General features: G+C 48.5%; 2 protein-coding genes and 1 pseudogene across 3 annotated transcripts; all 3 read right to left on the reverse strand.

Moving 5' to 3' along the window:
- Positions 1-703: 703 nt before the first annotated feature.
- On the reverse strand, positions 704-8,767 carry LIM2 (lens intrinsic membrane protein 2). Of its 2 annotated transcripts, none has more exons than XM_003269845.3 (5): positions 8,721-8,767; positions 8,051-8,231; positions 3,214-3,363; positions 1,299-1,433; positions 704-1,057 (listed from the first exon to the last, which is right to left on the reverse strand). In XM_003269845.3, exons 2-5 carry the CDS (start codon positions 8,223-8,225, stop codon positions 996-998), a joined length of 522 nt encoding a protein of 173 aa, XP_003269893.2. In that variant the 5' UTR covers positions 8,226-8,231; positions 8,721-8,767; the 3' UTR covers positions 704-995. The 2 variants fall into 2 exon arrangements, with proteins under 2 accessions (XP_003269893.2, XP_030677779.1); XM_030821919.1 differs by having other exon boundaries at positions 7,925-8,231.
- Positions 8,768-9,068: 301 nt separating this feature from the next.
- C10H19orf84 (chromosome 10 C19orf84 homolog) lies at positions 9,069-11,358 on the reverse strand. Its single transcript, XM_003269846.2, has 2 exons — positions 11,245-11,358; positions 9,069-10,275 (listed from the first exon to the last, which is right to left on the reverse strand). Exons 1-2 carry the CDS (start codon positions 11,277-11,279, stop codon positions 9,750-9,752), a joined length of 561 nt encoding a protein of 186 aa, XP_003269894.1. The 5' UTR covers positions 11,280-11,358; the 3' UTR covers positions 9,069-9,749.
- A 6,148-nt stretch (positions 11,359-17,506) lies between these two features.
- Positions 17,507-24,576, reverse strand: LOC100595305 (annotated as a pseudogene).
- Positions 24,577-25,030: the final 454 nt, after the last annotated feature.

The following is a 25,030-nucleotide window of genomic DNA, read 5'->3' on the forward strand; positions in this document are numbered from 1 at the left end:
TGAAGAGAAGATCACGGTCATGAATAGTGTGTGAAGAGCAGGTGCCAGAGGTGAAGGCTCAGGGTTCTGGTATTTCCTTTGAAGGGACGCATCAAGGGAGGAGAGAGGAGGCTGGGGAGAGCCAACTGGAGGTGGGGTGGGCAGGGGGCTTTTTCAGAGATCTTTTCATTTGTCCGATTATCCTACACATCCATATCCTGGAAGTTGAACTGTGGTGAGCTTCTGGACAGGGACTGTTGATTTATCTCTGTTCCCCTCCCTGCAGAAACTGAGAAGGTCAGGCCTCCATAATACAGCACCCCTGGGCCGGGTGCAGTGGCTCACGCCTGTAATCCCAGCACTTTGGGAGGCAGAGGTGAATGGATCACCTGAAGTAAGGAATTTGAAACCAGCCTGGCCAACAAGGTGAAACCCCGTCTCTACTAAAAATACAAAAATTAGCCAGGCTTGGTAGTGGGCCCCTGTAATCCCAGCTACTTGGGAGGCTGAGGCAGGAAAATCACTTGAACCCAGGAGGCAGAGGTTGCTGTGAGCTGAGATTGCGCCATTGCACTCCAGCCTGGGCAACAAGAGCAAAACTCCGTCTCAAAACAATGAGGACAACAACAACAAGAAAAACACACAAAAAAAGCACCCCTGCCCACACCCACCACCCTTACAGCTGTTTCTCCCCATCCCAGTCCCTCAAGGATTAACACTTTAGTAGTTTCACATCAGTTTTATTAGACCCCAGAAAGTTGCTCTAATGGATATTCCATTTTTCTAACAACCTGCCAGGCAGATGGGGACTTGAGTCTTCTCAGCTCCCTCCCACAGGCCCCATTCTTCCTCCTTCCAGCCTAGGACCAGCAGTCAGCCTCCCCCCACAAACCCACAGTCCAGAACTGAGCCCCCTCATTCCCCTAGGAACCAGGATTTCAGGCCTCTAGACCCTCCTCCTCCTCTTCAGTGGCCTCACTTTAACTTCCAGATGAAGTTGGGGGACACATTTGGGCTCAGCGGGGTGTAGACAGGCGCCGACATTCTTGCACCCGGTAGGCGCATATGTAGAAAATCCCTGCATGAGAAGAAGTTCAAATTGAACCCCCCAAACCTCCCCCAGCTCCGTTCCACCCCAAGAGAGCCCAACACTCTACTCTCTTTCTCCCTGGGTATCCCCAACCCCAGACTTCATAGGCCTGGAGTCTTCCTCCTGACCCAGTGCTGTGGGACTCATGCGGGACACCCTGTCATCTTCCACCCTATCTGCTGCCCACTCTGCCCCAGACACTGACCTTCCCACCCCTTGCCCCCAGTACCTGCGAAGAACGTCATGAGCACTGCCACCCAGCCCAGGATGTAGGACCAGGAAAAGCGCCAGTCCCCAAAGCGGCGGCCCAGGAAGCTGACGGTGACTCCAGTGTAGATGGCCAAGGCCAACAAGACGAAAAGAGCTGGGGAGAGAGGGCGGGAGGATGCAGGTGGGACTAAGGCTGGGTGTGATTTTGGAGATGGGCAGACAGCTGAAGATGGGGGTGGGAACTAAGATTGGGGAAAGGGGTGGAAATGGGTTGGGGGTGGGGATAAGAGTGAGGATGGGGGTTGAGTTGAAATTAGGGGTAAAGATGATTGGGGGATAGGTTTGGGATAGAGTTGGACACGCTTGTGTTTTATAATGTAACTGGCCATTGTCTCTGGTTCCTGGGAGGGAGAATCAATATTTGGAACTTCCTGAGTCATAGGAGGGTCTTTGTTATTCTTGAGCCTCTTGGGCCCAACCTGAGTTTATGGTAATGAGATGAGATGACTCAGGGTTGGGTGTGGTTGTCAGAAAGACCAACCAGGCCAGGCACAGTGACGCATGCCTGTCATCCCAACACTTCGGGAGGCTGAGTCCGGTGGATCACTTGAGGTCAGGAGTTCAAGACCAGCCTGGCCAACATGGTGAAACCCTGTCTCTACTAAAAATACAATAAAAAAAAAAATTAGCTGGGTGTGGTGGTGGGTGCCTGTAATCCCAGCTACTCAGGAGGCTGAGGCAGGAGAATCACTTGAACCCGGGAGGGGAGGTGGAGGTTGCAGTGAGCTAAGATCAAGCCACTACACTCCAGCCTGGGTGACAGAGTGAGACTCCATCTCAAAAAAGGAAAACAAAAAAGAAAGAAAGAAAGACCAACCATGATATTAGATGGTTGGGGCTCTGAACCACTTGATATCAGGGAAGAAAGGAAGCTGGAAACTGCATTCCATCAATGGCCAGTGATTCAATCAGTCATGCTTATTTTACAAGACTCCAATTAAACCTCTGGACACTGAAGCTCAGTGGCGCTCCCTATTGGTGAAAACATCTGTGTGCTGGGAGGGTGATCCCTGGCTCCACAGGAAGAGGGCTTGGAAGCTCTGCATTTTGGGCTCTCCTAGACTCTGCCCTCTGTGTCTCTTCATTTGCTTGGACCTGAGTTGTGTCCTCTATAATGAAGCTATAACTGTAAGTATAGCACTTTCCTGCATTCTATGAGTTATTCCAGCAACTTTTGTTGTTATTGTTGTTGTTGTTTTTGTTGAGACAGAGTCTCGCTCTGCCGCCCAGGCTGGAGTGCAGTGGCACAATCCCGGCTCACTGCAAGCTCCACCTCCCGGGTTCATGTCATTCTCCTGCCTCAGCCTCCCAAGTAGCTGGGACCACAGGTGCCTGCCACCATGCCCGGCTAATTTTGTTTTGTATTTTTAGTAGAGGTGGGGTTTCACCACGTTGGCCGGGCTAGTCTCAAACTCCTGACCTAGTGATCCACCCGCCACGGCCTCCCAAAGTGCTGGGATTACAGGCATGAGCCATCGTGCCCGGCCTCCAGCAAATTTTTGAATCTGAGTGGGTCTTGGGAACCTCCTAGTTTGTAGCCAATGCATCCAAAGCATGGGTGGCCCAGGCACCCTGTTTGCAGCTTGTAGCTGAGGTGGAGGCAGTCTCACTAAGGACTGTGGTCTTAACCTGTGGAGTCAAACACAAATTTTAGGTGATTCGTGCCAGAACTGAATTGTAGTACACCAGCTAGTGTCAGAATAGACTGGAACTAGAAATAGTCATGAGGTTGGTTTTGGGTGTGGGGATGGGATTAGGGTGGGGTGGGGTTGAGTGTGAGGAGTAAGGGGTGAGAATGGTGTTGAGGGGTGGGGACAGATTGGGGTTTGAGTTGAGAGCGAGGAGAGGGGCAGGGAGAGGGTGGGCTTACTCACTTGAGGAAAAAAACATGATGCCAGCAGAGAAGGGCCGGGAGATGCGGGAGAAGGTAGGCTGATGAGCGAAGGCCATGATGCCCATGATGATGCCGGAGGTGGCGCATAGGGCAGACAGGATCATGAAGGCCCGGGTGGCATTCCAGTATGCTGTGGGAGCACCCCATGGTCATTCCCACACCTCCCCTGCTCTAAGTGAGAGATGCTGCTACCTCTGAGATGAAAATGCCTTGCCCCTTTCCATATCCCTAACGCAGCTCTTCCTTCCCTTCTTTGCAAATGCCCTCTTCTTCACCTGGCAAACTCCTACTCATCCTCCAAAGCCAAGCTCCTCTGACCCATCCTCTAGGAGGCATCTCCCCACCCCTCAGTCATCATCTTCATCCACAGCTAAGGGTTGTGACTCTCTTTGTCTGTCTCCCCCTCCAGCCTGATTGCTCCTTGAAGACAGGCAGTGGGTTGGTTCTGTATCATAAACACCCCCACCACACATTTGGTTTGCATTCTGGCTTCGGGAAATGTTTGTTGAATGAATGAATGAATGAATGATGATTCCCTATATTTTCCTGCTAATTACTATTCTCTCTCACATTTCTTTTTTTTTCTTATTTTTTTTTGAGACCGAGTCTTCCTCTGTCACCCAGGCTGAAGTGCTGTGGCACAATCTCAGCTCACTGCAGCCTCCGCCTCTGGGGTTCAAACGATTCTCCTGCCTCAGGATCCTGAGTGGCTGGGACTACGGGTGCGCACCACCACGCCCGGATAATTTTTGTATTTTTAGTAGAGACGGCATTTTGCCACGTTGGCCAGGCTGGTCTCAAACTCCTGGCCCCAAGTGATCCACCTGCCTTGGCCTCCCAAAGTGCTGAGATTATAGTTGCAAGCCACTGCGCCCAACTTACACTTTCATTTATTTTATACCACTTGCTTATATCTGAAAATGTCCTATTTACTTGTTTTTAACTTATTTATAATGTCTGTCTCTCCTCAGTAAATCCTTAGCTCTGCAAGGGCAAGAGCCTTGCTGTCTCATTCACCACTGTGTCCCCAGCACCTAGCACTTGGTACATAATAGGTGCCCAATAAATGCGTGAAATGAATTCATGTTGAGCACTGGGGCCATTCTTCTCTTGTGCTTTGCCCAGGGATGGCCTCTCAGGAAAGATAATAATAATCTCTTCCTCCTTTAGCAATGGCTAACTATATGCCATGCTCACTACCCAGGTGAGACGTTATTCATTCCTCCAGAGCCCTATTCTATAAGTACCATTTTTATGCTTATTTTTCAAGTGAAGAAATGGAGGCCCAGAGAGGTAAAGTGACTTGCCCAAGGTCTCATAATTAGAAACAGGGCTGGAGTTGGAATCCAAGCTCCAAGGCCCATGCTCCTAACTGCTTGGCTATTCTGTCTGCTGGAGCCCCCCGGGAAATGGTACCCCTCAGACCTTGCATCTTGCCATTGCAAAGTAAAAAGTCTAGGATCTTTGGAAAACCCAGTCTTTTGCCTTGTAGAAGCTTCGGTGAGAGAAATTCCTGGCTGTTTCTCCATGGAGATTTTTATGGGTTGAGTTATGTCTTTCTGTCCCCCGCCCCAAATTTTTACGTTGAAATTGTAACTAGTGCCTTAGAATGGTAACTTATTTGGCAATAGAGTCTTTGCAAATATAATTAGTTAAGACAAGATCAGGCTAGAGTAGGGTGGAGCTCTCATCCAAAAACTGGGCTGGGTGTGGTGGCTCCTGCCCAGTGTAATCCCAGCATTTTGGGAGGCCAAGGCAGGTGGATCACCTGAGGTCAGGAGTTTGAGACCAGCCTAGCCAAAATGGAGAAACCCTCTCTACTAAAAATACAAAAATTAGCCAGGCTTGGTGGCGGGCACCTGTAATCCCAGCTACTCAGGAGGCTGAGGCAGGAGAATCACTTGAACCTGGGAGGCAGAGGTTGCAGTGAGCCGAGATTGTGCCACTGCACTCCAGCCTGGGCAACAGAGCAAGACTCCATCTCAAAAACAAAACAAAACATAAAACAAAGACTGCCATCCTCATAAAAGAGGAATCTGGACACAAACACGCTTTTAGGAAAAATGCCATGTGTGAGGAAGGTAGAAATTGGGGTGATGCATTTCCAAACCAAGGAACACCAAAGATTCCCAGAAAATCACCAGAAGCCAGGGAGGGAGGGACATGGAACAGATTCTCCCTCACAGCCCTCAGAAGGAACTGATTTTGCCCACATCTTCATCTTGGCCTCCAGAACTGTGAGACAACACGTTTCTGTTGTTCAAGCCACCCGGTTTGTGGGGCTTTGTTACGGCACCCCTAGCACACTAATTCAGGCTGGTCACAGCAGCTCGGGCCTGGAATCCCAACACTTTGGGAGGCTGAGGCAGGAGGATTGCTTGAGGCCAGGAGGGTTTAAGTATTTATTTTATCTTATTATTATTTTTTGAGACAGGGTCTTGCTCTGTCACCCGGGCTGGAGTGTAGTGGCTCTATCTTAGTTCACTGTAGGCTTAAACTTCTGGGCTCAAGTGAGCCTCCCACTTCAGCCTTCTGAGCAGCTGGGGCCACGGGAGCACACCACCATGCCCAGCTAATTTTTTATTTTTTGTTGAGATGGGGTCTCCTTACGTTGCACAGTCTGGTCTCAAACACCTAGGCTCAAGTGATCCTCCTACCTCAGCCTCCCAACATGCTGGGATTACAGGCTGAGCCACCATGTCCATCTGAAGCCGGGAGTTTGAAACAAGCCTGGGCAATACAGTGAGAAGCTGTCTCTACAAAAATCAAATCAAATAAAATAATGAGGCCAAGTTCGGTGGCTCACACCTATAATCCCAGCACTTTGGGAGGCCGAGGCGGGTGGATCAACTGAGGTCAGGAGTTCGAGACCAGCCTGGCCAACATGGTCAAATCCTGTCTCTACTAAAAATACAAAAATTAGCCAGGCATGGTTGTGGGCGCCTGTAATCCCAGCTACTCGGGAGGCTGAGGCAAGGAGAATTGCTTGAACTCAGGAGGCAGAGGTTACAGTGAGCCGAGATAGCGCCATTGCACTCTAGCAGGGGTGACAGAGTGAGACTCTGTCTCAAACAAAACAAAACAAAACAAAAACAAACAAAAAAAAGAAAGACCTTCACCAAGCCTCCCTGTCTCCTGCATCCCTGGCAGAGATAAGACAGAGAGGTGGCTCAGGGCTGTCCCTTGGGAATTCCTAGCCTGCAGCAGGAAAAATGTAGAAGTGTCACAAATGAGATAGCCAGAAATGAGAAGGATGTGTGGAGTCAGGCAGACCGGACTCTGAAGCTGGTGGCCCAAGGCAAGTCTTTTCACTTCTCCCTGCCTCAGTCTATCCCTCCAGCAAACAGGCATCGTCCTGCCTCTCTCTCAGGGCTGGCTCGGGGAGAGATGAGTGGGCGAAGTCTCCCATGCCTGTCACGTCCGGCACTCAGTGAGGCTTAGCTCTTCTTCTCAACTACTCAAGAGGATGTTTGAATTTTGAGGTCAAATCTCATCTCTCACTCTTACATACAATTGAACTGCCCTTAGTGTTGTTAGGGATGGAAGCGAGTTTATCCATGTAAAGTGCTTAGAATAGCACATAGGGCATAGTAAGCACTCAATCAATGCCAGTTATTATTATTACTATTACTAGTAATAATACACAATATATTATATATTATTAATTAATTTTTATTTATTTTTTAGACAGCATCTTCGTCTGCTGTCCAGGCTGGAGTGCAGTGGTGCCATCTGGGCCCACTGCAGTCTCCACCTCCCGAGTTCAAGCGATTCTCTTGCCTCAGCCTCCTGAGTAGCTGGGATTACAGGTGCGCACCACCATGCCTGGCTAATTTTTGCATTTTTAGTAGAGACTGGGTTTCACCTTTTTTGCCAGGCTAATCTCGAACTCCTGACCTCAAGTGATCCACCCACCTCGGCCTCCCAAAGTGCTGGGATTACAGACGTGAGCCACCACGCCTGGCCAAATTTATTAATATGTTATGTAATAAGTGTGCAATATAATATACTCTACATTATATATTATTATATAATATTTTGTATAATATATACATTATTAATTTATTATATAATATGTGGCATGATATATACTATTTATTAGATAATGTGTAATATAATGGATTCTACATCATATATATGCATTAGTTATATATGTAGCATATTATATACAATATATTATGTATTAGTAATTTATTATATAATAGAGGTGCATGTATAATACACTATACTGTATATTAATTTATTAATGTATATATGTAGTTACATATGTTATACATCATAAATTATATGTAATAATATAAATTGCATATATTACACATAATGTAGTATACATTAACTTATTATAGATGCTATGCAGCAAGCAATATACTATATATTTCTATGTATCTCTCTATCTATGGCCTGGCACATTATAAGTAAGCAAAAATACTCTATGCTACTTTATGCAGTATTTAGCAAATTCAGGGCCCATATTTCTTCTGTATCCCCCAGTACCTAACATAGTTCTTGGTCCATAGTAGATATTTAGAAAATGCTGTTTCGTGACACTAGCCCCAATTGCTGTGCATGACACCTACAAGGCGTCAGGAAATGCCACCTCTCCCAACTTAACCTGCAAACCAGCACCCCGTGAAACTGCAGCTAGAAAACAACCCTGTAGTCCCAGTTCTGCCCCCTCCATGCTGAGTGACCTTGGGTTGCTCCCTTTCCCTCTTTGAGCCGCAGAGTTCTCCATCTGGAATACAGGTGTCCTTGGGCCCTGAGGTCCGCCCTGCTCTTTCCCCAGGCGCGGCCCGGACTCTGGCCAGGGGGCTCACCGATGCTGTCTGTCTGCAGGTAGCACTTGTTGCCCAGGCAGTACCGCCACAGGCCCTGGTGGGCAAAGGACCCTGACAGCCGGTACTGCATCCAGTGGTCTGTTGCCGTGGCCACCACCAGAAGGATGATCCCCACCCAGGCACAGAACAGGCCACCACCCATGAAGCTGTACATGGTGATCTGTGGGGAAGGGGAGAGATGGGGTTGGGAGCTGGATTCCTGGGACTTGATGGAGGAAGGAACTGGGGGAAGAGAGGGCTCGGGAGTGGGATGCCAAGTGCTTGAGAGAAGGAGATGGAGACCTAGAAGCCTGGGTCCTGGGGGAGGAGGGGACTGGAGCCCGGACCCCTGGGTCTGAGGGAGGAGGATGGTAGGGATCCTGGAAAGATGACAGGGAGCGGGGGGTTGGGTTCTTGGAGGCTTGCGTTCTGGGGAAGAGAAGGCCGGGGGCCTGGATTTCCAGGTTCTGAGCAAGGAATAGGCTGGAGGCCTAGATTCCTGACTCCTAGGTGAGAAGGGGCCCAGGAGCCTGGATTCCTGGGTGGTGGGTAAGGAAGGGGCTAAGGGCTAGGGGGTGGGACATCAGGTCCTGGGAGAAGAAGGAGCTGGGACCCTAGACTCCTGGGACTTGGGGAAGAGGGGGCTACAGGTCCCATGCCTGGTGCCTACCTGAGTAGAGCCTGCCCGAGCCCTCCTTCTGCCACGGCCCCTCTGTGCAGACTGAGCCGAGCCTGGTCACTGGCCTCTTTGCCCCCTTAGGTTCCCCAAATCCCTTAAGCCTCCCTACACAATGATCCCACGAACCAGCAGCTTCCAGCAGGCAGAAATGCAGCGGTGGCAGAGGCCTCAAATGGAATTTGCTGAAGCAGGCATCCAGGGGGCTCCCCCCACCCAGCCCCTGCTCTCTGACCTCTGTGACCCTCCCCAGAACCCAACACCTCGTCGCCAGCCTTGCTCACAGCAACCCTGGCTTTGTCCGAGCTGTGTAAGCACACACGCGCACGCACGCACGCAAGATTCAGGGAGAGTCACGCGTTTATTGTTCAACCAGGGCTTCCTACCAGAAGAGCAGGCAGTGGGGTGGGGAGTCGCAGGTGTCTGGATACGTGGGGCCAATGTGGTTCTTTGTGGGGATGGACACAGGGCTGTGGCTGAGGTTGAGGATGGGGCTCTTTGGGGCTGTAGATTAAAGATGGGCTGAGGTACATAGGGAATGAGGAGAAAGGGGTTGGTAAAGAGGGTGGGTTAGGGTTGAGGCACAGAAGTGGAGCTGGGACTGGTGACAGGGATGGGAATGAATGGGTTTGGGAATAGGGTATTAGTGGGGAAGAGAGAGGCAGGTAGGAGTGGCTTTGGGATTAGGGAGAGGGTAGGGAATGGGGTTGGAGGAGCCCTGGGGGTTGGGAATGAGGTAAGGATTGTGGTTGTGGCTGGGGATGGTGTTGGGAATGGGGTTGAGGCCATCAAGGAGACAGGCCTGGGTATGGGGTTTAGGGTTTTCTTCTCACTTGGGATTCAGGTGACTTAGGTCAGGTTCACCAAGTGCCTCACAGGAGCTACTCCTGGGACCGTGGTTTTGGAGAGAGGGGAGGATGGAAGATGTTTCTTGAGGTTCTTCTGACAGGGCTGAGATCACTCTGGGCCCCAGGAAAACCCTCCTGGGTGACTGCAATCTCAGGTGCTGGACCCTCCAAGGTCCTAGTACTCTGTCTCCCAGTCCTCAGCAGCCGGTGGTGTTTCCAGGGGTGGCTGTGGGCCTCGAGCTTCCTTCTTCCCATCCTGGGAAGGCAGTGTTGGTGGTGATGGCAGCGTCATTGGTGGGGTCCTGGGGCCAGCCCCAGGGCCCCCCGCCCGGCCCCTCTCTGGCTGCTCAGCTCTCCCGAGGCCCCGTCTATGCGGGCCCCGGCCCCAGCCTGGCCTGTGCCTGACTTCCCAGCCTCCGCGTCCCCTGGGAGGCCTCCTGACTGTGCCCGGCTGGGAGTGGCCTGCCTGGGGGCAGCAGGGGCAAGAGGGCAAGGCCTGTTGGAAGGTGTAGGTCCCCAGCAGGGCGCTGTGCAGGAGGCAGGAGAGGGTGTCCAGGCGTATGGGCACGGTGACAGAGGCCACGCTCTCCGGGAGCCCCAGGTGGGCGGGGTCTGTGGAGCTCAGAAGCCAGGGTGGAGGGGCTGGGAGAGGCGCAGGGGTCCATGGCTCAGTCCCAGATGACGGCAGGGACAGGTTGTTCCTAGAACAACAAAAAGACAGGTCAGTGGGGCTCAGCGTCTCCGTATTTCCTTGTTTCTTGCTGCCAGGCTGTCTCTGCACCTCTGAGGAAGGCAGCCATCTCTCCATCCTCAGTGCCCACCTGTGACTTCCTCCCCCTCTTCTCTCTCTTTGTTTCTATCCCGGGTCTCTCTAAAGAAACAGACAGCTCTGCCATGAACTTCGGCATCAGACAGAACTCAGCTCCAATTCCTGGCCGCCTCCCTTTTGGTGGTGTATCTTTGGACAAATCATTTTCCTATTTCGAACCTTAATTTGTTTATAGTCACAGATGGCTTTGGATGGTATCAAAGGTGCGTATGACAGGGCTGGGTCTGCTAAGTGCTAAAACAGTGGACAGCTACGATTTCTCCAGCCTTCTGGGGATCCCTGGAGTCTTCACAATTTTTGGTTTATTCTTGGAAATTTCTGTTCGATGAGTATCTGTTTCTAGTTCTTTTTTTTTTTTTTTTTGAGACTGGGTTTCACTCTTGTTGCCCAGACTGGAGTGCAATGGCGCTATCTTGGCTCACTGCAACCTCTGCCTCTCGGGTTCAAGCGATTCTCCTGCCTCAGCCTCCCGAGTACCTGGGATTACAAGCACGCACCACCACGCCCGTCTAATTTTGTATTTTTAGGAGAGACAGACTTCTCCATGTTGGTCAGGCTGGTCTCGAACTCCCGACCTCATGTGATCCACCCGCCTCGGCCTCCCAAAGTGCTGGGATTACAGGCATGAGCCACTGCACCCGGCCTCCGCCTGTTTCTAAGTATCTCGCTCAACTCTCACCAAGATCTTCTAAGATTCTGTACCTATGTGGTGATACCTGAGCCTTTTTTGTTTTTCCTGATTCTCTATGCAGGTCTGTTCAGCGCGCCCTTTCTCTCTCGTTTTCTCTGTCCCCTCCTCTCTATGGGTCTCTGTCCCCCTCTCAGGAGGTCTTTGTCTCACCCTTCAGGCCCAGCCCCGTCCTTTGGTTGTTCCATCTCCACTGGGGCCCTCTTAAGTATCTTCTAGCAACTTCGCCTCCGAGATCCTTCGAGGGCCCAGAAAGGTTGGGGAGGGGCCGAGGCCGAGAGAGGCGGGGCTTGGCCAGGTCAGCAATGGGGCGTGGCTCGCGGAGTGATCCGGGCTCCCAAAAGAAAGAGCGGAGGCCCGGACCTGGATCTAGTTCCTCAAGACCGCTTACCTAAGGTTTCCAGCACCCCCAGCACCTCCTCCCTCAGACCCAGGAGTCCAGATCCCCAGCTCTTCCTCCCTCAGACCCAGGAGTCCAGATCCGCAGCTCCTCCCTAAGACCCAAGAGTCTAGATCCCCAGCCCCCTCCTCCCTCAGACCCGGAGGTCTAGGGCCCCAGCCCCTCCTCCTTCAGACCCGGGAGTCCAGATCCCCAGCTCTTCCTCCCTCAGACCCGGGAGTTCAGATCCCCAGTTCCTCCTCCCTAAGACCTAGGAGTCCAGATCCCCAGCCCCCTCCTCCCTCAGGCCCGGAAGTCTAGGGCCCCAGCCCCTCCTCCCTCAGACCCGGGAGTCCAGGCTCCAGCCCCTCCTCCCTCAGACCCGGGAGTCCAGGCTCCAGCCCCTCCTTCTTCAGACCCCGGACTCTGGGTCCCCAACCCCCTTCCTCTCTCAGATCCAATAGTCCCGGAACCCCTGCCCCCTTCTCTCTCTCTCCTTCTTTATTCCTGCCATATCCTCAAGACAGATTCTTTAGGACTCAAGGGACGTTTTAGGTAGAGAAATCTGGACATGTGGACACTCCCCAGGGCAGAGGGCGTGGTAGATGGTCTGGGGGTCTTAGCCGTTCTAGGCGCTGGGTTCTACTAGGTGCCGTGTCTGTAACTTGCTTTGTAACTTTAGGTCCTTCTAGTCTCTATGCCCTAGTTTCTCCATCTGAGAAATGGGGCTAATATTACCGTCCAGGTTCTTGTGATATTACTTGTATATTAGTAAACACAGAATCTGGACCACAATTAGGCTGAACAAATGATATTTACTTATTGTTATTGCTGGTAGTTGTGACGGTGTTTTGCTGAGAAGCAATCGTCATTATTACATGCATTCATTTAAGAAATATTCAATGCCTGCTATGCTTTGGGCTCCAGGCTGCACACGGGTCAGAATAGACATGGCCCCTACTCTCAGGAAACTTGCATGCTTGTAAGGGAGACAGACGAGACATACATACATATATTCTGTAAGAATAAGTACCTGAAGATGTCAAATCAGGGCAAGGGGATATAGAGGCATCGAGGTAGGGAGATACAGTAGATAACGTGGTTAGGGGCCTGGCCCGGTGGCTCACACCTGTAATCCCAGCATTTTGGGAGGCCAAGGTGGACAGATCACTTGAGGTCAGGAGTTTGAGACCAGCCTGGCCAAGACGGTGAAACCCCATCTGTATTAAAAATACAAAAAGTAGCTGGGCGTGGTGGCAAGCACCTGTAATCCCAGCTATTTGGGAGGCTGAGGCAGGAGAATCGCTTGAACCTGGGAGGCAGAGGTTGCAGTGAGCTGAGATCGTGCCACTGCACTCCAGCCTGGGCAACAGAGTGAGACCCTGTCTCAAAAATAAATAAATAAATAAATAAATAAAATAAAAATACAAAAATTAGCCAGGCATGGTGGGGCATGCCCATAGTCCCAGCTACTTGGGAGGCTGAGGCAGGAGAATCACTTGAGCCTGGGAGGCGGAGGTTGCAGTGAGCTGAGATGGCACCACTGCACTCTAGTCTGGGCTACAGAGTGAACCTTCATCTCAAAAAAAAAAAAAAAAAAAGAATAAAAAATTAAGTAGATAAGATGGTTAGAAAAGGCTGCTATGGGAAGGTAACATACTGGAAGACTGGAAGTTGAATATTCCTAGGGAGGGAACAGCTTCTGAAAGTAAAACAAATATAGTGATTCAGGGACTGGAAAATAATCAGCTAAGAGGAGTGGCATAGGTCTTTATATTTTTAAATAAATGCTTTATTTTGCAATACTTTCTTGTGTGTTTTTTTTTTGAGACAGGGTCCCCCTCTGTCACCCAGGCTGGAGTGCAGTGGTGTGATCATGCCTCACTGCAGCCTCAACCTCCTGGGCCCAAACCATCCTCCTACCTCAGCCTCCCAAGTAGCTGGGACCACAGGCACACACCACCACACGGGGTGCCTTATTTTGTAGAGACAGGGTCTCAGCATGTTGTCCAGGCTGGTCTCAAACTCCTGGGTTCAAGAGATCCTCCTGCTTTGGCCTCCCAAAGTACCAAGGGATTACAGTCATGAGCCACCATGCTTGGCCTGGAATACTTTTATACTTACAGAAAAGTTACAAAGATAATACAGAGAGTTCTCATTTACTCCAGACTGGAGTTCCCCTAATGTTGCCATCTTACATTGTCATGTAATGTACATGGTACGTTAGTCACAACTAAGAAACTGACAGGACTATTAGGTAAACTGCAGGCTTTATTTGGATTTTACCAGTTTTTACACTGATGTCCTTTGTTTCTGGTCTTGGATCCAATCTGGACTACCACATTGGATTTAGTCATCCTCTCTCCTTAGTCTCCTTTAATCTGCAGCCATCTCTAAGTCTTTCCTTGTTTTTCACAACCTTGAGAGTTGGGGGAGTACTAAATTATTTCGTAAAATGAGGGTCTTTTTATTTTTTTTTTTGAGACGGTGTCTCACTCTGTCACCCCGGCTGGAGTGCAGTGGTGCTACCTCAGCGAACGGCAACCTCCACCTCCCGGGTTCAAGCGATTCTCCTGCTTCAGCCCTCTGAGTAGCTGGGATTACAGGCGCCCGCCACCACACCCCGCTAATTTTTGTATTTTTAGTAAAGACGTGGTTTCACTATGTTGGCCAGACTGGAGATCTATTTTAATGAATAATATGAACTCATTTAATCCACATTTTAAAAAATTATGTAATTGTTTTAATAGAGAAGAGGTCTATGTTGGCCAGGTTGGTGTTAAATTCCTGACCTCGAGCAATCTTCCCACCTCGGCCTTCCAAAGTGCTAGGATTACAGGGTATTTTAAAATTTTTATTTATTTATTTATTTATTTATTTAAGACAGTCTTGTTCTGTCGCCCAGGCTGGAGTGCAATGGTGCGATCTCAGCTCACTGCAACCTCTGCCTGCCGGGTTGAAACGATTCTCCTGCCTCAGCCTCCCAAGTAGCTGGGATTACAGGCATGTGCCACCATGTCCATGTCCAGCTAATTTTTGTATTTTTAGTAGAGATGGGGTTTCCCCATGTTGGCTAGGCTGGTCTCGAACACCTGGCCCCATGTAATCCTCCCACCTTGAGTGCTGGGATTACTGGGGTAGGCCCCCGTGCCTGGCCCACAACATTGCATTTTAAGGAGGAGAACTCCCAGGCAACAGGATCGCCCTATGCTGGACGATGTTAGTGGCACTGACTGGCAGGAATAGGATTTTTGCCAAGAGATCTGGCTTGCTTTTTTTTCCTGGAGACCGATGAGAACTCGGATCTTCAGATTTCAAGTCTGGGTCTATCCATTCGGTTACTTTAAATCCCAGAGGAAGATGGCGCTCACTGCTCAAGTCTAGCGTCATAGGATTGTTCTAGCTTGTTCTTTTATTGCTTCTCCGATTACTAAGATCAGGATCTGACGCCATTTGGAAACCAGGGTCTGACCGCTTACCACGTACCTCGCCCTTTAAGGCTTTTTCTGCCCCGCCCCCCGTGCCCCCGCGGCGCTAGGAGACTGGAGGCGGGACCTTGTGTCGCTAAGGAAATGCCCTTTACTCTGCTTCCAAAATTGACAGGCTAGTTCTGAAAACCGGCCAACCAACTTCTGCTTAAGGGGAAGCGAGACTTCCGATTTGCAGGGGAACGCAGCGGCGATTGGTTAGAGTTCCGCCCACTTGTTAGGCAACGCGAGCCACTATTCTCGGCTCTGATTGGCCAGAGAACTCGCGCCGCTTTTGAATCCCCACCTTGCTGACGCCGCCCGCCTCACCTTCTCCCTCTGGTTGGCGAGCGCCTTTCTGCGCCTTCAGGCATTTTTGCTGAGGCTTTTGTCTGCGCTTGTGCGGGTAGGTTCCGGTAGCGTCCGGGAGACCCGACCCAGGCCTGGAGATGCGGAGCGGAGCTTGGAGGGAGAGAGGGGACTGGGTTGTTAAGGGGAGAATCCCTCTCGGCATCTCCTTGGCCCATGGGGAGCCCCATTGCCCCATCCACCGCTTAGAACCAGACCCTTCCTTTTACTCTCCACTCCCTATCCCTACTGGTTTTAGACCTTCAGAGTTCTGAGATTCGACCTTTGGGGTTTCCCCATTTCGTAGGGGCTTACAGATTTCCTAAAATCCCCCTCCTCCCCCAACCCCCTTCCGTCCCTGGAGATCCTGGGATCCCTGCTCTTTCCCATGCATTCCACCCCATCTACTTGGGACCCTTCCAAGGGCAAGGTGGGCGCCTCTCAGTGCCTCTCCTACCCTCATGTCCTCTCTCCTCTTTTAGGTCCAGGAGGTCATCTTTGCCTCCCTTCCTTGAAATCTCCCCAGATTTAGAGGCCCTCACCCAGCTTCTCCCCTCTCAGCCCTGTCGAGGTGTCAAGGTTCGGGTGTCACCTTTGTTGTTGTGTGTGTGTGTGTTTTTTTTTTTTTTTTTTGAGACTGAGTCTCGCTCTGTCGCCCAGGCTGGAGTGCAGTGATGCGATCTCGGCTCACTGCAACCTCCGCCTCCCAAGTTCAAGCGAGTCTCCTGCCTCAGCCTCCCGAGTAGCTGGGATTACAGGTGCCTGCCACCAGGACTGGCTAATTATTGTATTTTTAGTAGAGATGGGGTTTCACCATGTTGACCAGGCTGGTCTCAAACTCCTGACCTCAAGTGATCCACCCGCCTCGGCCTCCCAAACTGCTGGGATTACAGGCGTGAGCCACAGCGCCCGGCCTAAGCCCTAGTTCTTCATTGCCACAATGAGAGGAAGTACAGGAAAGTGTTGAGATCATGGGCGTGGAGTCCAACTGACATGCTTGACTGATGTCACATACTGGCTCTGCCCCTGAAAAGCTGAGTCACCTTGGGTAATTTGCTTATCCTCTCTGAGCTTCAGTTTCACTCGGGAGCTGGCCAAGAACACTTGTCTCAGAGTTGCTATGACATTCAAACATGCTGGTGTATGTAAAGGGCTCAGCATGGAGCTTGTTCTCATTAAGCCCCATGGCACGTGGGCATCTATGCTTTTTTTTTTTTTTTGTAGAAAAAAGTTTATTTGCTGGTTATTGTTTGAACCTTGAAATACAATTCCTCACTGGTGATACTAGTATAAAATGGTGGTTATGAATCCACGCTAGCCCAACGAAAACTAATTTAACAAATTGGCAAAAAAAAAAAAATGTCGTTTTTGAATCTCTATTAAAATTTGAACTAATACATAAGCAAATCTGTGCTAAAACTGGAACTGCTGGGCCTGGCGCGGTGGCTCACACCTGTAATCCCAGCACTTTGGGAGGCCAAGGCGGGCAGATCATGAGGTCAGGAGTTCGAGACCAGCCTCACCAACATGGTGAAACCACGTCTCTACTAAAAATACAAAAATGAGCCGGGTGTGGTGGTGCATGCACCTGTAATCCCAGCTACTGGGGAGGCTGAGGCACCATAATCACTTGACTCCCAAGAGGCGGAGGTTGCAGTGAGCCGAGATCACGCCATTGCACTCCAGCCGGGGCGACAGAGCAAGACTCCATCTCAAAACAAAACAAAACAAAAAACTGGAACTGCCTTCTCACACTACATATAATTTACCTTCCAGCTTCAACCATCTGATGTTGAAATCTAAAGCACTCTCATGAGTTAAATGTCCCTGACAAACCATGTAGATGGACAAACCAGATTGGTGGTCTTTAACTACTGGCGATAGAAAAAGGCTGCAGTTTAGTACTTAAACCTGCAGTTAGTGGTCAACTTTCTATCTAGGTAGAGTAACTAAGGAAAGCTATGACATACCAAAAGAAAACTAGAGGCCAGGACAAAGAGACAATGTCAGTCAAGCCACTGCAAGCTGGTATGCACCCCTGTATTTCAGCCAAGGGCAGGCAATCCAAAATTACAGATTGCTTTCCTTAACTTGACCAAACTGTATTTTACCTCTGAAAATCTTGTCAAGGGTTGCATTTCATTGTACCTAGTAAAACACAAAGTCCGCTCTCTTGAAAATATTATATTTTTCAGAAGAAATATATGTAATACATTGAAAATCACTGATTGCTTTTGCTTCGTCTTTTTTTCCGTGAATATGTAGGTGTTTGAGTCTCTTGTGTTTCTTATTTTACATAGGATATGGGCTGTTTGAAAACTGTTTCATTAGCTTCATCATGATCATTGATTTCAGCCACTTCAGATTTTCGTCTCTCCAAAAATGGTGGTGTACAAACTGGTGTGAGGCCCTGGATATCCACAGTCTTCTCAGGAGTGTCAAGAGTGCCTAAAACCTTTTTCTTCTTCTTATGTAAAACGTGGCCTTTTGTAGACGTCTGACAATTAGTTTTTGAAATACTTTCTGTTTTCTGGAAAATCAAAGAAGGAAGAAGGAAAATCATAATTCCTTTTTTAGCTAATTCCTTTTTTTTTTTTTTTTGAGATTGAGTCTCGATCTATCGCCCAGGCTGGAGTGCAGTGGCCCAATCTCGGCTTACTGCAACCTCTGCCTCCCAGGTTCAAGCAGTTATCCTGCCTCAGTCTCCCAAGTAGCTGGGATTACAGGTGCCTGCCACCATGCCTGGCTAATTTTTGTATTTTTAGTAGAGATGGGGTTTCACCATGTTGGCCAGGCTGGTCTCGAACTCCTGACTGTTGGGGTGATCAGACCCAACACTAGACTGTGAGGGCTATGAAGTCTGGCGGAATCAAAGGAATGAGAAAAGACAAGAGTGCATAAGGTGGGTCCGGGGGGCCAATGCTAGTATGGAGGCTGCGAAGGCCCCAAGCTCTGGAAGCCCACACTATTTATTGCTGATCAAACAAAGAAGCAGGTAGTGAGGATGTGGGGGTTGAAAGAAAGTGGTGCATCAAGCACATGATTTACAGCTGTGACAGTTTAGCATTTTCTTTGAAGCATATGGAACATGTTCTGCTACTTGAGATAATGGGAAACATGTTCTTCTAGTTTAAGATGCAATTGATCTATGAGCCTGGGAATGCTAGAAGCAAGGAGCCAGCAAGTCTAGACACATTCCAGAGGCCGCGAGGGGTTTCATGCTCTGAGCCCTGGATTCCATCCAAGCCACGAGGGGTTTTATGCCCTAGGCTTAGATTATGGTGCAGCAGGGCAGCCTGCCACCCTTTAGCACAGGGCTTGGTGTTCCCAAGGTCTAAAACAAGGGGTTTTAAACCCTGGACCCCAGACATGTTCCAAGACTCTTTTTATATTATGTCAGACTAGCAAGCCCTGCCTCAGCTTTTTTCCCAACACTCAGCTTTTCTCCAACATGTCCCCCTTTTCTTTTTTGTAAAACCACCACAGCTATCATTGCTTGTTCTCAATGGCGGCTTTCTCTCCAGAGGTGGCTTCCACATCTGCAGACTAAAAGGAGACCGCACAAGCACATAATTATTAGAACAGAATTTCCAAGTGTAGAGTTTTCAATGGCCTTAATCCATTTAAGAGGATTGATTGCAGACAACCCATTGGCTGTCTTGTTCAAAATATCAGTTCTAGGGAGCAGGGCTAAGTGAGTCTGAGAGGCTTCAAAATCCCACTCTTTTAGTTTTACAACATCAAGGGTGAGATTTTCCTCTCTACCCTCTAGATGGCATTTAACCTCCTTCCATCAGTGTTCTGCCTCATTGTAACTATGAGGAGTAATACAAAAGTCAGATGTATTCCAGTCACATTGCATTTGAATTCTACTTTCTAAATTCATAATACGATCTCCCATCCAAATCACTGTCTGACAGAGATCATTAATTTGGTTAACTATTTTTTTATCTGTTTGAGCTTGGGAGTTCCATAATTTTATGGAATTCTTTTGTCACTTATTGACAAATTCAGCAGTTTGCACAGATGAATGTACAGCCACACCAGCTACTGCAGTGGTAGTAGTAACAGCAATGAGGCCAATTATAGCAAATGTAAGAGCAACTATAAATCTTTGGGATAATAGTTTTTTAAGGATTTAGTTACAATATGAATGGATGATGATGCCTCCTGTGGTCTATTTAGAGACACATAGGGATCCAAACTCCTTCTCTGGCTTTAATTATCAGGATAGTCTGATTTTTGTAACATTTCCTGTTGCTAGCATAAAAGGTGGCCGAACACAACTTTGAATCCAAAAGGTCCTGTTGGAAAGAAAAGAGAGAGCATATTTATTTTTACCTCCCTCCCCTCTATACCTTTTATATGTACCCTCCCAACTTTTGATTGAACTTTGAGCCATAGCTAATTTCCATAATTCAGAATATTCCTGTCTTATGGCAGGAGATATCATTTTTGGACTAGGGGCAACAATGCCAGCAGGACTCCATATGATAGGGGCATTAGCTTCCATCCGAACATACTGTGTATGATTCCTTTGCCAGCGATTCCTCTGGTTTACTACATTTGTTCTACAAGAAGGCCTTCCAGTGCAATTTTCTTTAAAGATCCCCTTAGGGGACTAATCAATGATGATTCCATAGGAATTATTTTGTAGCACCTCAGCCTTACTTGCTATACAATCTTCCCAAGTTCAAGCATCCACACCTTCAAACCAAACTTTGTTTCACTCACATTTGAGCTTATTCGGACAGAACTTCAGAGTTTTAGGATTGGAATAATTATGTTTTAAACTATGCCCCCAAATCATATGCAAAGCAGCCTGTGATTTATTTTTTCCGGGGACTACTGCCAACCAGGCTTGTGTGTCAATCTGTAAGCATCCAACAACAGGTCCCAGGCATATGGGGGATATTTATATCCTATAGATATATTCATTTTTTCATCCCTTCCTCATTAGGATGCATTGGCCCTTATTCAAAATGGAGTCGTTCTGGTTTGAATGCTTCTTACATATTTCTCCTTTCCCTTTTATAAGAGGACACTTAATCCTAAGGGTTGCAGAAGGATGAAGGTCCGTCTTCTGCAACTTCTTTATGCTGAATAGGGGCGATGATATTCCTGCCTAACTATTAGGGTCTCTTGTATTCAGGTAGAGAGGAGCTCAGTCAGAAAGCATTGGTCCGTTAAGCATCTCTTGTACCTCTGAATCCCAGCAAAAGGTAACACCCTGGTGTTCCAGCAGTTTCTCAGCTTCCTGTGTGGTTTTCTTGATCTGTCCCCATGTTATGGGGGTTGATGTCAGCATGACTCCAGTCGGTCCTCGTTCCATCTTGGCATTCAGACTCAACTGGCTCATGGCTTGTACTATGGGAACCAGGTCCACGGTTGGGATCCATGGGTCCCTCCACTCTCCCATTCCATGGTTGTACACATCTTGAGGGCATCCGCACGATTTGTTCATCTCCTGCAAAAACACAAGCATACCCTCAAACCCACATTAGTAAATCTAGCAAAACAGAAGCAAAAACTTTTGTGGCTGTAGCCGGGAGGCATGCCATTGCTGAAGCATTTGTTCTACAAGCTGTAACTCAGCTTCTGCCTCTTTGGTTAATTACTATGGGGTAAACTTTCCACTGATAATGAGAAACAGGCCCCTTCTAACAGAAGGCACAGAAAAAGCAAATGGAGCCTTATCCTTCTTGTGCAACAGTGTAGCAAAAAAGCAGTCCTTAAGCCTTCAATTTGCACTGTACAGGTGGGTCCACTAGATGCTGTAACTCATGATAGAAATTCGGATGTTTGGTGGGCACCACACAGGCACCTGATTGTCACCTGGAGAGACACAAGCAAATCTTCTTCCCCATATAATTATCTTTCCTTTTTCTCAGCTCTTTGCATGTGCATCCCTCCACCATATATCTGGTCCAGACTTTTTATTTTCCTTTTCTACATTCCTTTTTTGTGTGTCCAAATTGCCCACAATTAAAGCAAGAGACTGAGAAACGGGGCGCATTCCTTCCTACTTTTAATCTAGCCATAGCCTGAGCTAAAAGAGTAGCCCTATGCAAGTTACCTCCAATGCCATCGCAAGCCCCAGTATATTCAGCCAAATGAGCCTTCCCTCTCATAGGTCTGATAGCAGTTTGACACTCTGCATCAGCATTTTCTTTTTTTTTTTTTTTTTTTGAGACGAAGTCTCGCTCTGTCACCCAGGCTGGAGTGCAGTGGTGCGATCTCGGCTCACTGCAAGCTCCACCTCCCGGGTTCACGCCATTCTCCTGCCTCAGCCTCTCCGAGTAGCTGGGACTACAGGTGCCCGCCACCACGCCCAGCTAATTTTTTGTATTTTTTAGTAGCGACGGGGTTTCACCGTGGTCTCGATCTCCTGACCTCGTGATCCGCCCGCCTCGGCCTCCCAAAGTGCTGGGATTACAAGCGCGAGCCACCGCGCCTGGCCTGCATCAGCATTTTCATATGCAGGAAGCTGTATTACAACATCCTGAGCTGTTTTATCAGTTATGGCTTTATACACAGCCTCTTGGAGCCAAGCAATAAAATCAATATATGGCTCTTTAGGTCCTTGTCGGACGAGCTGAAAGAAGGATATTTTTCCCCTGTGACATTTATCCTTTCCCATGCCCGTAAGCATACAGAGCGCAGCTGAACAATGGCAACATCCTCCATTACTGCTTGATTTTCTAATCTACCCCAATTAGGGCCAACTCCCATTAACTGTTCAAAGGAAACAGGCACAGGTGGCTGCACTTGTGTGTTTTCCCTTGCCTGAGTTTGAGCTTCATCAGCCCACCAAGTTTTAAACTGTAAATACTGAGACGGAGTGAGAACAGATTTTGTTAAAGTATCCCAATTATACGATATTAACCTATTATCAAGAGCCACATTTTTTAACAAAGTTTGCACAAAAGGAGAGTTCGGTCTGTATTGACTAATGGCTTACTTAAATTCCTTTAATAACTTAAAAGGAAAAGTGGCCCAATTAGTTATATTCTGTCCTCCTTGCTGGATTATAGTAACTGGAAATTGCCATGCTTCAAGGTCTCCCTCAGTTCTAGCTTTTTTTTTTTTTTTTTTTTTTTTGACGGAGTCTTGCTCTGTTGCTCAGGCTAGAGTGCAGTGGTGCGATCTCGGCTCATTGCAACCTCTGCCTCCCGGGTTCAAGCAGTTCTGCCTCAGCCTCCCGAGTAGCTGGGACTACAGGCGCATGCCACCACGCCTGGCTAATTTTTTTGTATCTTTAGTAGAGACGGGGGTTTCACCATGTTAGCCAGGATGGTCTCGATCTCCTGACCTTGTGATCCGCCCGCCTCGGCCTCCCAAAGTGCTGGGATTACAGGCGTGAGCCACCGCCCCCCGCTTGCTCTAGCTTTTTGAATAGAATTTTGCATAGCACCACCAATTGCTCCAGGTTTTAATGTTTAAGTTTCTCGCCCATTAAGGGGAAAGGGAGGAGGTGGCCATTCACTTAATTCAGCAGATGGAGCCAATGGGCTAGTAAAATATACCTTTTTCAGTTTCCCCTTCTTTAACCTCTTCTCTTTTTTGCTCCTTGCATTCAGAATCTGAAGTTAGTTTTTTACACTCGTCCTTGTCTCCCTCAGCTGAATCTGCCTCATCATCTGTTTGAAATGGCTCAAGAGCTGCCTTTATTAGTGCCCACATTGACCAAACGGAAACTGGAATTTTTGCTCCCTCTTTATATGCCTTTTTAAAATCTCTGCCAGTTCTCTCCCATTCATCCAACTCCATAGTCCCTTGTTCTGGAAACCATGGGCAAAACTGCTTTACTGTACTAAAGAGTGATAACAAATTTTGAGTACTAACTTTCACTGCCCCTTTTCGTAATAAATGCCTTAAGAAATTCAAATAAGCAGAATGTTTGCTTTCACCTTGTCCGATTGTTACCCTGGTTTTTCTGAGCACTCAGCTTTCCTACCGAGCTTCTTTCAGTCGTCCTCGGGTGTCCTCTGATGATACTTCCTCCACTTTCACGTGCTCTAGCGTTCCTTCACCGGGGTCTTCATCGTCCCACGTTGGGTGCCAGGAATGCTGGGGTGATCAGACCCAGCACCAGGCCATGGGGGCTACAAAGTCCGGCAGAGTCAAAGGAAAGAGAAAAGACAAGATAAAAGTGCATAAGGTGGGTCCAGGGGGCCAATGCTAGTATGGAGGCTGCGAAGGCCCCAAGCTCTGGAAGCCTGCACTGTTTATTGGTGATCAAACAAAGAGGCAGGTGGTGAGGATGTGGGGGTTGAAAGAAAGTGGTGCATCAAGCGCATGATTTACAGCTGTGACAGTTTAGCATTTTCTTTGAAGCATATAGAACATGTTCTGCTACTTGAGATAATGGGAAACATGTTCTTCTAGTTTAAGATACAATTGATCTATGAGCCTGGGAATGCTAGAAGCAAGGAGCCAGCAAGTCTAGACACATTCCAGAGGCCGTGGGGGGTTTTGTGCTCTGAGCCCTGGATTCCATCCAAGCCACGAGGGGTTTTATGCCCAGGGCTTAGATTATGGTGCAGCAGGGCAACCTTCCACCCTTTAGCACAGAGCTTGGTGTTCCAAAGGCCACGAGAGGTTTTAGACCCTGGACCCCAGACACGTTCCAAGACTCTTTTACATTATGTCAGACATGCAAGCCCTGCCTCAGCCTTTTTCCCAACACTCAGCTTTTCCCCAACACCTGACCTCAGGTGATCCACCTGCCTTGGCCTCCCAAAGTGCTGGGATTACAGGCGTGAGCCACCATGCCCAGCCAGCTAATTTCTTCCTGAGTAATCTTTCTTTCTTTTTAAATTGCTCCTCATCCGTAGCTTTTGTGTTAGTGTCCGATTCTGATTATACCATTTCGCTGATGGATTTGATGGCTGCTTAAATGGAATATTCCAGTCTTTAAAGAGTTCTTTATGTATTTTCCAGGTGGCATAAAATGACACTCCAAGAGTCTTTCACCAAACAGGTAGTTGTTCATTGTTTCAGCATCTATCTTGGCGACATCCTCAGACTCAAACTCCACAAATGCATAGCCTTCACTATTTCCAGTTGTTTTACTGTGTCACAGTGCCAAACTGGGAGAAATATGAAAAGATCTGGGTTTCGTTAAGTAGGTTAGGTAGGTGGCACATGTAGACTACTCCAGGAGTAAGTTGTTCTTGTTTTTTTTTGCTGGGTTATGTGCTTGTGAACCTGCGCCACCTCCTTTTGAAACTGGACATCTTCCTGTGGGTTAAGCAATGAGATCCCAGCCAGGCCAGAAAAAGCCGCCATGCCAAAAGCAGCTGAAACTAACTCCACGCAGTGCTCCTGGAAACGTTGGGTTCCCAGCTCCCCTGAGGCAGAAAACAGGCATCTATTCTTTTAACATACGTATGTATACACAGTCCAAGTGATAGAACATCAGGATCAGTGGCAGCTGGGAGGGTGCAGGAGGCAGCACCACCTGATATTTAGGAGGGAGAATGGCTGGGAGTTGCCGATATGTGGAGTGAGGGACAAGCCAGAGTTGTTCCTAAGATTTTGAGTTTGGGCAATGGTGGCATGGTAAGCTAAGATCAAGGATATAAGGGGAAGAAGGGCTTTCAGGCTGGGAGCATTTAGGAGAGCATGGTAGGATAATGCATGGTTTTGGACATGAGGTGCTTGCAGGGTGTCCACATACAGATGTCTGGGAAACAATAGATGTAGGCTGGGTGTGGTGACTCATGCCTGTCATCCTAGTCGC

The sequence above is a fragment of the Nomascus leucogenys genome, chromosome 10 (genome assembly GCF_006542625.1).
Source record: "Nomascus leucogenys isolate Asia chromosome 10, Asia_NLE_v1, whole genome shotgun sequence".
In the NCBI taxonomy this organism is placed as follows: Eukaryota; Metazoa; Chordata; class Mammalia; order Primates; family Hylobatidae; genus Nomascus; species Nomascus leucogenys.